Source organism: Nycticebus coucang, chromosome 11 (assembly GCF_027406575.1).
Source record: "Nycticebus coucang isolate mNycCou1 chromosome 11, mNycCou1.pri, whole genome shotgun sequence".
Taxonomy (NCBI): domain Eukaryota; kingdom Metazoa; phylum Chordata; class Mammalia; order Primates; family Lorisidae; genus Nycticebus; species Nycticebus coucang.
In genome coordinates, this window is record NC_069790.1 from 111,847,954 (window position 1) to 111,859,241 (window position 11,288).

The following is an 11,288-nucleotide window of genomic DNA, read 5'->3' on the forward strand; positions in this document are numbered from 1 at the left end:
TTTACTATGCCATATTGAAATCACGCAAAATTGTCCATGCACGCCAAACACCAAACATTAGAGGGAGAGCACAAATAGTTTATGACGGGTTAAGCCCAATTAAACAATCTGGCTAGTCTAAACCTAGAGTAGAGAATTTTTCTAGATTACACTTAGTCTTTGACCCTTGGTCACTGGTGTCCTGAAATTCATTGCCTTCCAGTGTCAAGAATTAACTCTTCTTTCTTATCCTCTCCTTTCCAGCTGGCCTACTGCAGTTCTGTACAGGCTGTTTTGAGTCACAGTGTTCACTCTTACAGTCAACTTGAAGGTACAGCTTATGTACAAATAAAATTATAGCTTTAGTTTCTGATTTTCAGCAGGGAGCAGTGGCGCACACCAACCTAATGCTGGGTTATCTACAATCAACCACTGCTAAGGCTCCATGCAGGCTCAGGGGTCAAGATCTCATCGAAGGTTTTCCATCAGTTAACCAATACATTGATTCTTTGTTTTCTGGTTCAGTTCTGCTGGTGGTATTTAATGTGGTTACTTTCTTTAAAATATCATGCTAATTCTCCCAAGTTTCTCTTACATGCAGGCATTCTCCAAACATAGGAGAATTCAGAACATCCATTTAGCTATACTGAGTTCAGGCTGAGAGCCTGTTTCTCAGCCCAACATCCTGGGGTAATCATCCACCTACACCTGGCTCAGCTGCACTGGCCAAGAATAACATTGCATCTGCACTTTTCCAAGCAAACTTCTGAGATCATGCCAATACTTTACAACATGCACATGCTCATTCACACAATCTTAGGGACTAACTCTATTTGTCTCTGTATCCTCTACAACTATTATGTGTCAGGCACATGGCAGGTGCTCAGCAGAGTTCGAAATGAATGGATTCTCAGCCTTCTGTTGGAATTCACTTCCATCAGCTACAAACCACCCAATTTTAGATAGTTTCTTTTCCTTTTTTAAAGGCTATAATATAGGTCCTAGCCATACCATCTGGATTATGAATATTTAAAAATATCACTTGTCTAAGCATATGTACTGGGATTCTTTCTAGTTCTGGAATCATTCAGCACAGCGGAGAAAGGAAACTGTAGCTGGCGTGCTTGCTGTACATACTCTTGCCTGTGTACTTTGCTCTCTCCACTCGAGAGGTAGCAACAGGGTTAAACAGTATAATGTGCACAGCGATAACACTACTGTGCTGCACACTTACGTGTGATTAAGATGGTAAATTTAGTTTTATGTATTTTACCACTGTCATTATAAAAAGTACTTGAAAATTTACTAGACAGTAAAGAATAAGAAACCCAACTCTTGACAAGAATAAGAAACCCACACAATCTCTTTGGAAGTTCATTGCTTAGAATACAATAAAATCAGTAGCTTACCACTCAAACTTTTACAAGTCATCCCTCCTAGAAATAATATCACACATATTCTGGCCTCTGGCGAAGTTAAAGCTTTTTTACAGAACTTGCAAAGCCCTTCATGGTGTGGCCTCTGTCTATTGCCTCATGGACGATGGTGAACCACTCAGTGGTCTTTTTTCATTTCTTTGAACAGGATGATTCTTCTTGCCTGAGGGCTTTGCAAGTCATGCTCTTTGCCTTAAACACCTTTCTCACCATTTTTTTCTTCTGGCTAACTCTTATCCTCCAGGGCTCAGTTTAAATATCATTTCTTTGGGGAGGCCTTCTTTAAACTTCCTAATGAGGTTTGGGCCTCTGGCTATCTCTCTGGATCCAACCATCCATCTGACCACACTCGTACAGAAGTCTGGCATTATCCTTTGAAGCATTTAATACAACTGTATGTAATTAAATAATATTAGTCTCTCCCAGAGACTGAGAGGTTCTAGCAGGGACTATTTCTCTTGCTAACCACTACCAGCAGAGCCCCTGCACCTTGTATACAGTAGGTATTCAATACTCCTTTTCTAGGCACAGAAAGCTTGTGAACTTGGTAGTGGAAAAAGTGGCTGAAGGGCCAGAGATGAAAGAAGTTTGGGCTGGGCAAGTGGGGAAGGAATACAGGACAGGCACACAACAAGGTCTCCTCTACCCCCCATCCCATCCCCACCCCTCAAAAGTCATTAAACAATAATTCACATATTCATTTCTTTAGAGAATTAGGTAAACTGCAGATTACAAAGCTAAGGTGAAAATAATTTTGTAGTTAGAATGTGTTCAAAAAGCCAGTCAGGATTTAACTGGATTTGACTCCAACATGCAGATGATGTGTTCCTCCAAACAACCTTCACTTAGGAAGATTGTGTTCTGTTATTATGTGGAAAGATGATGAATACGCTTTCTTCTTCTTGTTACTGAGGAAGAAATTTTCTTTTTCAATGGGCCAACACTATTTCTTTTTTGCTGCTCTTTTCCCTTCTCCTTTCCTTGGTTTTCCCTTGCCACGAAGCTTCTTTAGACGGCTTTGCTCATCCCTAAAATCCTGATGTTCATCTCTGAATGAAGAAAGAAAGAAAAAATTAACCAGGTACTTTTACCAGACCAGGAAGGTACACCGATCTAGCACTGCTCTCTAGGGCCTTCTTGTAATCGATCCTTGACTGTTACAGGCCACATGCTCAGGTTGGTGAATAGAAAGTAGAGGGCACCCCAACACAGAGACAGGGTACACAGGCAGTCCCCGAGTTATAAACATTTGACTGACACAAAACCTGTATTTATGAACAGAGGTTAATACAAGTAATAGGTTAACATACTTGTTCCAACTTACATACAAATTCAACTTAAGAACAAACCTACAGAAAGTACCTTTTATAACCTGGGGACTGCCTGAATGGCAAAATTTCGTTTATGAGTCCATTTTTTCTCACGAAACAATGCCACAAGATGTAGTTACATTCCTAGACCAGCCCATGTAAACCTATGTAACTATGATACAACATTAATAATTATCCTAAATTTCTCTGCAACACTAAGACCCCACATTGGAACAAGCAAAAATGGGTAAAAACGTTAATATTTACACAGAAACTCTGAGTGCTCCAGGAATTAGCATCCTCTAAGAATGGAGAGAGGGCTAGAGAAAGCTACCTCAATGGCAGTAGGTGACTCACACAAGAAGGCTGTTATGGAAAGACTCAGGTAAAAGGAAGTCAAATCGAAAAACGGATAGTACAGGCAGCCAGGGCTCTTTAAGTATGTGGATGGTACAGAAACTGAAAACTGCCTAGATTGTATTAAACATGTATATCTTAAGATCAAATACCTAAAGAATGGAATAGGATTCAACATATAAGCTCTGGAACCCATTTGAACCTCAGTTCAAAAAGAAAGCTCTACCATTTACTAACTCTGGGAATTTGGATAGGTAACCTTACTTCTCTGCACCTTAGTTTCCTCATCTGTAAAGTGTGGATAATAATGGTGTATGAATCTAATGTAAGAGAGTCCAATTTTTAACTAAGATGTTTTAACAGATTAGTTTTATAGACACTATTTCATTTTCATGAACATGATGGATAGTATACAATAGACTCATTGAGATGAGCTGTGAATGTCTCCAAATAATTCTCAACAGTGCAGTTGCAGTCCAATCATGTCACCTCTCTGTTCACAGCCCTGCAAAATGGCTCCACAGCTCACCCACAGCGAAAGCCATCATCCTTACTATGATCCACAGCTTCTTGTGATCCGTCTCTGGTCCTACTACTCTCTCTGTAGCCCATGTTCCTTCTGGAACAGTCCAGGCACACTTGCACCTCAAGGTCTTTGCTCTGCTCTCTCCAGGCTCACTTGCCATCTTTAAGCCTCTCCTTAAACCTCATCATCTTCTTGAAGAGGCTGACCATGATTATCTTGTTTCATTCTGTATCCCACCCTCTACCAACTCACCATGGGCCCTGCCAGCACTCTGGATCCTGCTCAGCTGGTTCTAATATTTTTTTCCATAGCATGTTCTCATAATTTACTTATTATTATATTTTTTCTCCCCATCTTTCCTTCCTCCTTCATTCCCATCAACCCTGAGAAAGACAGCTCCACAAAAGAAGAGAGCTTTATATCTGTTGATATAATCTAAGCACCTGGTTAACTGAATGGATCAGTTGTTTTTGAGAAATGTCTTCCCTCCCTCTTTTGCAGGTCTCTGAATATGGTAAAACCTCCCTATTTGACCACTTCCCTCCACTGACCACCTCCTTCACTAGACCTCATTTTCAGTCTGGACATGCACCACATGTACTCAATGGCAGTTCCTGATGCTGACCAGTCTGTTCCAGTCCCTTGGATGTCAGCTTATAGATGTTCTAGTATTTTCTTTATTGAAGACTGTCTAGTTTCATCCTGCCTGATATCACAAGAAACCTAGCATTAGAGGTGCCATTTACCATAACTAGTGACTACATGAAAATAATTTTGCTTTTCCATGGATAACTGTTGTTTTCCCCCCAGTCTCCAAAGATGGCCAAGTCTTTATTTTTCAAACAAATGGAGAGCAGCTGCAAACAGATAATTTAAAAATATCTGAGTGTGATTTTGTTATGGGTTATAATCTTCTACTCAGGGGATCTGCTTCCTAATATTTTATTCTGGGTCATAATAAATTTTTATTTTCTGAGCACAGACTAATAGTGATAGTCTCAAAGCAATTTCAAATATTTGAAATATGTCATGGATTATACAAATAACAGAATATATTAGAATATGTATATTCTAATAACTAAGCAAATCTATTCTATTTTGTTTACTGCTGTTCTCTTAGTGCCATCTTAAATGCCTGCACGTGGACTGTACTTAAGAAATATTTGTTGGATAAATGAACATACTAAACTTTAGCTATCTGCAATGAATACCAGGCTGCACTAGTAACCTTATTGTATTAGAATAAATGGTCCCAAATAATTTTTGTATTGCTGCCCAAAGTAAAACTAAAACATGTTACATTTTTAAACATTTTTAACTTTGTACAATTATATACTATTTGAGTTCTTTTGTAATGAGCATGTGTTAGTTTGATAATTAAAATAAATTTTTAAAGAAAATAATCACATAGGTATTCAATCTTTTTTCTTTCTAGAGAGGTGTATAGTTATAAGTATCTACTTCCCACACACACAGACATATAAATGCGTGGTGTTAAAAACCTGTGTAATTTACATATTACCTTTAAAAGCCAACTACAGCTTATTTAGACAAAAATGCCAGAACAGAGGGGAAGGAAATAAGAACACCAACAAAACAGGCACCAGAAGAGAGAGGAGGCTCCCACACAGCAGCTAAGCAGCAGATCAGGTATGGGGCCAGGACTCTGTTCATCTGATAACAGAACCTGCTGCCTGGCAACCCTGGTGTTCTGGGATTTTCTTCCTTAGCATTTGGATCAGTTTTTCTCTGTATCTTTTTTAGAGTGTTCTTAGATTAGTGAATTATTAAATATGTCTGTATAGCTCAATTATTCATGTTTTAGACATAATTAAAACATGTCGTTCAGTCTCAGCACCCGTAGCTCAGTGAGTAGGGTGCTGGCTACATATACCAAGGCTGGTGGATTCAAGACTGGCCAGGGCCTGCTAAAACAACATTGACAACTGCAACCAAAAAATAGCTGGGCGTTGTGGTGGGTGCCTGTAGTCTCAGCTACTTGGGAGGCTGAGGTAAGAGAATTGCTTAAGCCCAAGAGTTTGAGGTTGCTGTGAGCTGTGACACCATAGCACTCTACTAAGGGTGACATAGTGAGACTTTATCTCAAAAAACAAACAACAACAACCACCCAAAAAACCCCACAAAAAACACCATGTCTTTCAATAAGCTTTACTTTTCTTTTGTCATTTTTGATTAGCCTATTATGAGTATTTGGAAAGAAGTCTTTCCTCTGTAAACTGTATCCTTTGAACTACCTGGACTTTATTATAAGAACCATAAAACTGTAAGGATAGGAAGGCTAATTTTTTCCTTTTCTAATTTATTGAAAAAATCTCCCAGGTCCCTCTTTGTGTTTTTTGTCATTACCTATAAAGGCCAAGAAATCGGAGTGTTCCCATGAGTGCAAAATAAGTGTTGTGATTTGGATACCAGTCATAAGTCTCCTTCCTCTTGGCCAAAGGCAGCTCGCTAAACAGTTTCACCACTTTCATGGACTTGGAATCAGTGGGCCTGACAACTTCACCAAACAGGCGGGCACTCAGACGAGACATGCGCAAGGCATATTCTGAAAGTGAAGACATGTCTTCAGCAGCAAGTAGAGAGTCCCTACAGAAAATGAAAAGAGAAACAGGTTAATGTAAGAAATTCCAAGATTATCCAATGAATACTTTAGAAAATGACAACACAACAAAGATGAAAAAACAGCAAAAGCCACACATGAATCATTATATGTTGTTGGCAGGATGTGCCTCAGAGCTGAGAAGCATCCACAGTCCAAATGGCTATTTCCTTTGCATGCTTTACATTTGCAATTTGGGATTTTGTGTTAGATACTATTACTTCCTTGCCACACTGCCCTTTTACCATGAACTATTTTGTGATTCACCGGGCTATTTATTGATATTTTCTAGGCTGGGTGAAGAGGACAGGGATGTAAGTTATCTTACCCCCTAGCATTGTATCTTCAGAAAATTCCTGCCTAAGCAATTTGCAAAATAAATCTGCTGACTGCTTGCCATCTAAAGGTATAATCATGGCAGAATAATTATGCTGTTGTCTTTATTATCCTTCCTTTGAACACTCTTCTCCTTAAGGGCTCCAGATGGCTCTGAGAACTGCTAATGAGTTATGAGGTCATTTGGCTTCTAGGTTACTGAACTGGATTCTGCCTAGAGACTGAGAGTCACTGGGGAAAAACAAACAGACAGCAGTCCTATAGAAATAAATTCAACAGAGTTTCATTATTTTCATATTATAACTAAATAGAAGGCATGTATGAATCGTGAGATTACGTGTCTTATTTTAAATCTTATATATTCTGCCTTAATGCAAACTAGCTAAGTTCTTATCAGCTGTAACTTTTTCTTCAGAGGCACTGAATGTTGAAATAGGTAAGATATCTATGGTATATAAAAATTACAGCTAATAGACATCAAAAACTATTAAAGTGATTCATAAGAATCAAGAATACTGCTGGTGGAATAATTCTCATTCTAGATCAGATGTAGGAGTTACTGTTGGCAGAATATATAAATTTACATGAAATTTTAGTACAGGCAGTCCTCAAGTTATAAACATCTGACTTACATGCAACTTGCACTTAGGAACAGAGGCTATTACTGTCAGCCTGCAAGTTACAAATATCTGACTGACGTACAACTCTACTTGTGGACCGAGGCTAATGCCTGCAGCAGGTAAATGTACCTGTTCCAACTTACACATAAATTCCACTTAAGAACAAACCTACAGAACCTATCTGTTTCATAACCTGGGGACTGCTTGAAGTGAGATGAGAACCTTTGTTGACTCAGACTATCCTGGGGGACACTACAGCTGTGATGAAAAAGAGCTGATTGTCAAACAGGAAAAAAGGCATAAATCTATCTTGACCCAAAAACCTCCTAAATAGGAATGGTGCCAAGTGAATTTCAAAATAGCTTTTGCAAGAAAACAAACCGACCCCGTGTTTAAATTAAAGAACTTTTAATAACCATTTCAAGATCCATTAAAAAAGAAGAGGCTAACTTCAAACCAACTGCAGAACATCAACCTCAAACCATTAACCATGCTAAAACCAAAGCAATCTTGGGCCAACAGCGCCACCTGAAGGCCAGCAATGGGAGAATTGTTGGTTCCAAAGTCCATTCCCCTCTCTGCCCCCATCTAGGGATCACCTAGAAGCCTTGCTCTTCCTTTTTGCTTTTTTACCATTAGGCACTCTCAGTTCCCAGTTCACTTTTCTCCCAACTCCAGCTCCCATTATGTGGATACAGGTGGGTTGGAGGTGGGGTTGTTAGGATTGGGGTTATATTTTCATCAACGAGGAAAAAGTCATTAACAGTTTAATACGTAAACAAATCAGTGCCATAAACTTCTTAAGCCCTCACCAATGACCAGAAGTTGCCTTCAGAGGCTGTAAAAAGGTTCACTCCATGCATTATCTTTCCTCTTCTTTTCACCTTTAAAGTTATTTGCCAAACAACAGATTAAAAAACTTTCTTTATCAATTGTTTTGTTTTGCTTAACTACCATCATGACATCACAGCACATTTCTACTGTAATTACACAGTATTTCTACACTTACTCATTTGTAAGTTGGTCTGGGAACTACCAGGTATCACAAAAGTCACCATACATAGAAAAATGGAAACACTGTAACTAAAAATTTTACCAAATGTTTACGAAATATTCTTTATGTGTTGCCTCTTTGTAAAATTTTGTAATGAATATTTTGTAAATAAAAGTACATCTAGCTGCAATTTCCCATTTTCTTATGTATGGTGACTTTTGGGACATCAGGTATCATTCTATACAGTATTTTCAGAAAAATATGCTCTGAATTCATATCTTTTTTTTTGTAGAGACAGAGTCTCACTTTATCGCCCTCGGTAGTGCTGTGGCATCAACAGCACTCAGCAACCTCCAACTCCTGGGTTTAGATGATTCTCCTGCCTCAGCCTCCTGAGTAGCTGGGACTACAAGCGCCCACCAGAACGGCTGGCTATTTTTTTGTTGTTGCAGTTTGGCCTGGACCAGGTTCAAACCTGCCACCCTCGGTATATGGGGCCAGCACCCTACCCACTGAGCCACAGGTGCCACCCCAAATCAATTTATTTTTAAATGAAGAGGCAACATGGAATCTTGAAGCCTAGGTTTGAGTATTGGCTCTATCACTTATTACCTGGGCTATTGTGAACAGTTACCTAACTTCCCTAAATTTGAGTTTCTTTTTTTGAAAATGAAGCTTGCAGGACTTAGCATAAGAAGTAAGACAGTGGCACTCAGTAAACAGTAACTTAAAAACAAAATAAAACTTAAACCTGTTTGTAAGTTTGGTATGAATATGTCCTATACAGACATATTTGTTTAATCCTTGTCCTCATTTAATCACGCAAAAGCAGAGATACAAACTCCATAGAGGGCTCGGCGCTCATAGCACAGTGGTTATGGTGCCAGCCACGTACACCAAAGTTGGCGGGTTCAAACCCAGCCTGGGCCAGCTAACCAATAATGACAACTGCAACAAAAGGGAAACACAAAAGAGGGCACCAGCACCTGGGTAGCAGGTAGCAATGAAGAAGGGATTCACTAGGGTAGTAGTCACTGAAGTCATCACAGGATGCTAATTCATCTTCATACCTACCTTGGAATGTAGCAAATAACTGAGATATATAACTAAAAGGATCACCAGAATCCACTGGAACATAGTTACACAACAAAATACAAGTCTGAAAGATTTTATGATGGAGAAAGGGCCTCTTCAAACCTAAATCTCTTACTAGAAACAAACCCACTCACTAAATAGGATTAAACTGAAAATGGTTATAACAATTACCAACAGACACAGCCAACAGAGGGGCTTGGCATACTTTTTCTTTTTTATACACAGCAAGAAGTTTTTGCTGTTCTTGAGTACTGGTCCTAAGACTGACAAATTGCCACTTTTTACTAGCTTTAAATTTGAGAAAAATTCAAAAGCCTTACTTATAATTTTTCAGGACCCTGTATGTTTCTTTACAGAATCTTTCAATGTCAGAAAATAAAAGAAAATGATACTGTTAATGAAGTAAATGGCAATTATGGGTTTTGATTCACACGAAACCATTCTAAAGGGTGCAAAGCAGTTACTTTAAAATGTCACCTTTCTTCAGATGTGAACTAAGGAAAAGTACAGTATCATGAAGAAAAATTAACTGGAGTTGAAAATGGGAAGCAAAAACAAATTACTCAATTGTGACCGGCGAAACAAATTAAGCCCACACAAACAGAAAATTTCCATGTTTTTACTTTGACACAAAAGGGTGAGTTTCTTTGACCTTTCTGATAGGTCTGATACATTTAAAAGGTCAGGTTTATTTCAACTGGCTTCGGATTTGGTCTGCCTTTTCTCTTTGAAGGGTGAAGATGAAGTGCAGGAATTCTTAACCAGGATGTGCCCCAACGTTTTGAAGCCTGTGCAGCTGTATATCTGCGTGCTGAAAGGTGCATGTGTATGTGTGTGTGTGTGTAGACTTTGCTGTGGAGAGCGCTTTCTCAAAGATTCTCAAAATCACTAGTTAGTTAGAGAGCTAACTGGGGAGTAGAAAAGCTGGTTGGAATCTCTGCCTTTTAATGGCCATGCCGCTTTTGTAGTAGTCTTCATTCTTTGCCCAGTTCTCTTACTTATTACACGAAGAGGGTGATACTCTCTGCCTTGTGCTAACCTCATTGCCTGCCCTAACAATCATCAAGATCCAAGGAGCTCACACACACTGCACGGAGGTGTTACCAAACAGACAATCTAAACATAAAGCACCTAAACAGAGTGCTTTATTATTTTTAAAGCCTGGTACCAATTACATCACTGCGTAGCAGAGGCATGAATGGCACTGAATATGTGTTAATTTATTCAGTTTAGCAAGCACAGCTCTCAACCCCTTATATCCGACTCGATCGCTCCTGCCTGTCAAGTCAAACGACGTTTGAGTGGGAGGGCATTACGCGAACACTTTTCTTATTTATCATCTTACCGCATTTTTCTTAAGGCGGTAACAAAATTAATTGGCATCCCTCACACAAAGCTACGGTGCAGAAGGCCACGTTGCCTGGTGAACAGAAAAACTGAGCCCTGTACTTCTCACTTATGTGGAAGAGTGTAACCGCTCCAGAGATGAAATTACGGCAGCACAAACACTGGCAGTAAATTCCCCAACTCGCAGGAAAAGGTCAAGTGTGTGCGATAACCATGAAACAGACTCGGCCTATTCTTGGCGACTCCAACAAGGTTGAAGATTCTTGAAGAACTCTACAGCCATGACCCTCATCTCTCTGCAGACACCCCCCCAAATCAGGGACAACCTTACCTGAACCTGACCTTCGGCACCCACGCGCCCTCGTCCCGGAAGGCCCGCCCCCTACCGGCGCCCAGCTCCTCCCGGAGACTGCTGTCGAGAGCAGTAGAGAAACGGAAGCTTGGCAGCTAGAGCAGAGCTCTAGTGACCCACCCGGACTTACTAGCGCCCTCTCTTGGAGACCTCCGGAGAGATCCGATGCCTGGCGCCTGCGTAGTGAGGCTAGCGCCTCCGCCCGTGTGGACTAAGCCGGTAGAGGGTTGGGAAAAGTGCGGGAAGGTTGGTTTACATGGAAGGTCCTGCAGTGTCCGCTAGCTCTGTTTGAATGCTATAGCGATGCTTCCAAAAG

General features: G+C 40.0%; 1 protein-coding gene across 1 annotated transcript; it reads right to left on the bottom strand.

Annotated features, from left to right (window-relative positions):
- Positions 1 to 2,153: 2,153 nt before the first annotated feature.
- MRPS33 (mitochondrial ribosomal protein S33) lies at positions 2,154 to 11,021 on the bottom strand. The gene is made up of 3 exons (XM_053553822.1): positions 10,952 to 11,021; positions 5,976 to 6,215; positions 2,154 to 2,464 (listed from the first exon to the last, which is right to left on the bottom strand). The coding sequence occupies exons 2-3, from the start codon at positions 6,188 to 6,190 to the stop codon at positions 2,359 to 2,361; spliced, it is 321 nt and encodes a 106-aa protein (XP_053409797.1). The 5' UTR covers positions 6,191 to 6,215; positions 10,952 to 11,021; the 3' UTR covers positions 2,154 to 2,358.
- Between the last annotated feature and the right edge of the window lie 267 nt (positions 11,022 to 11,288).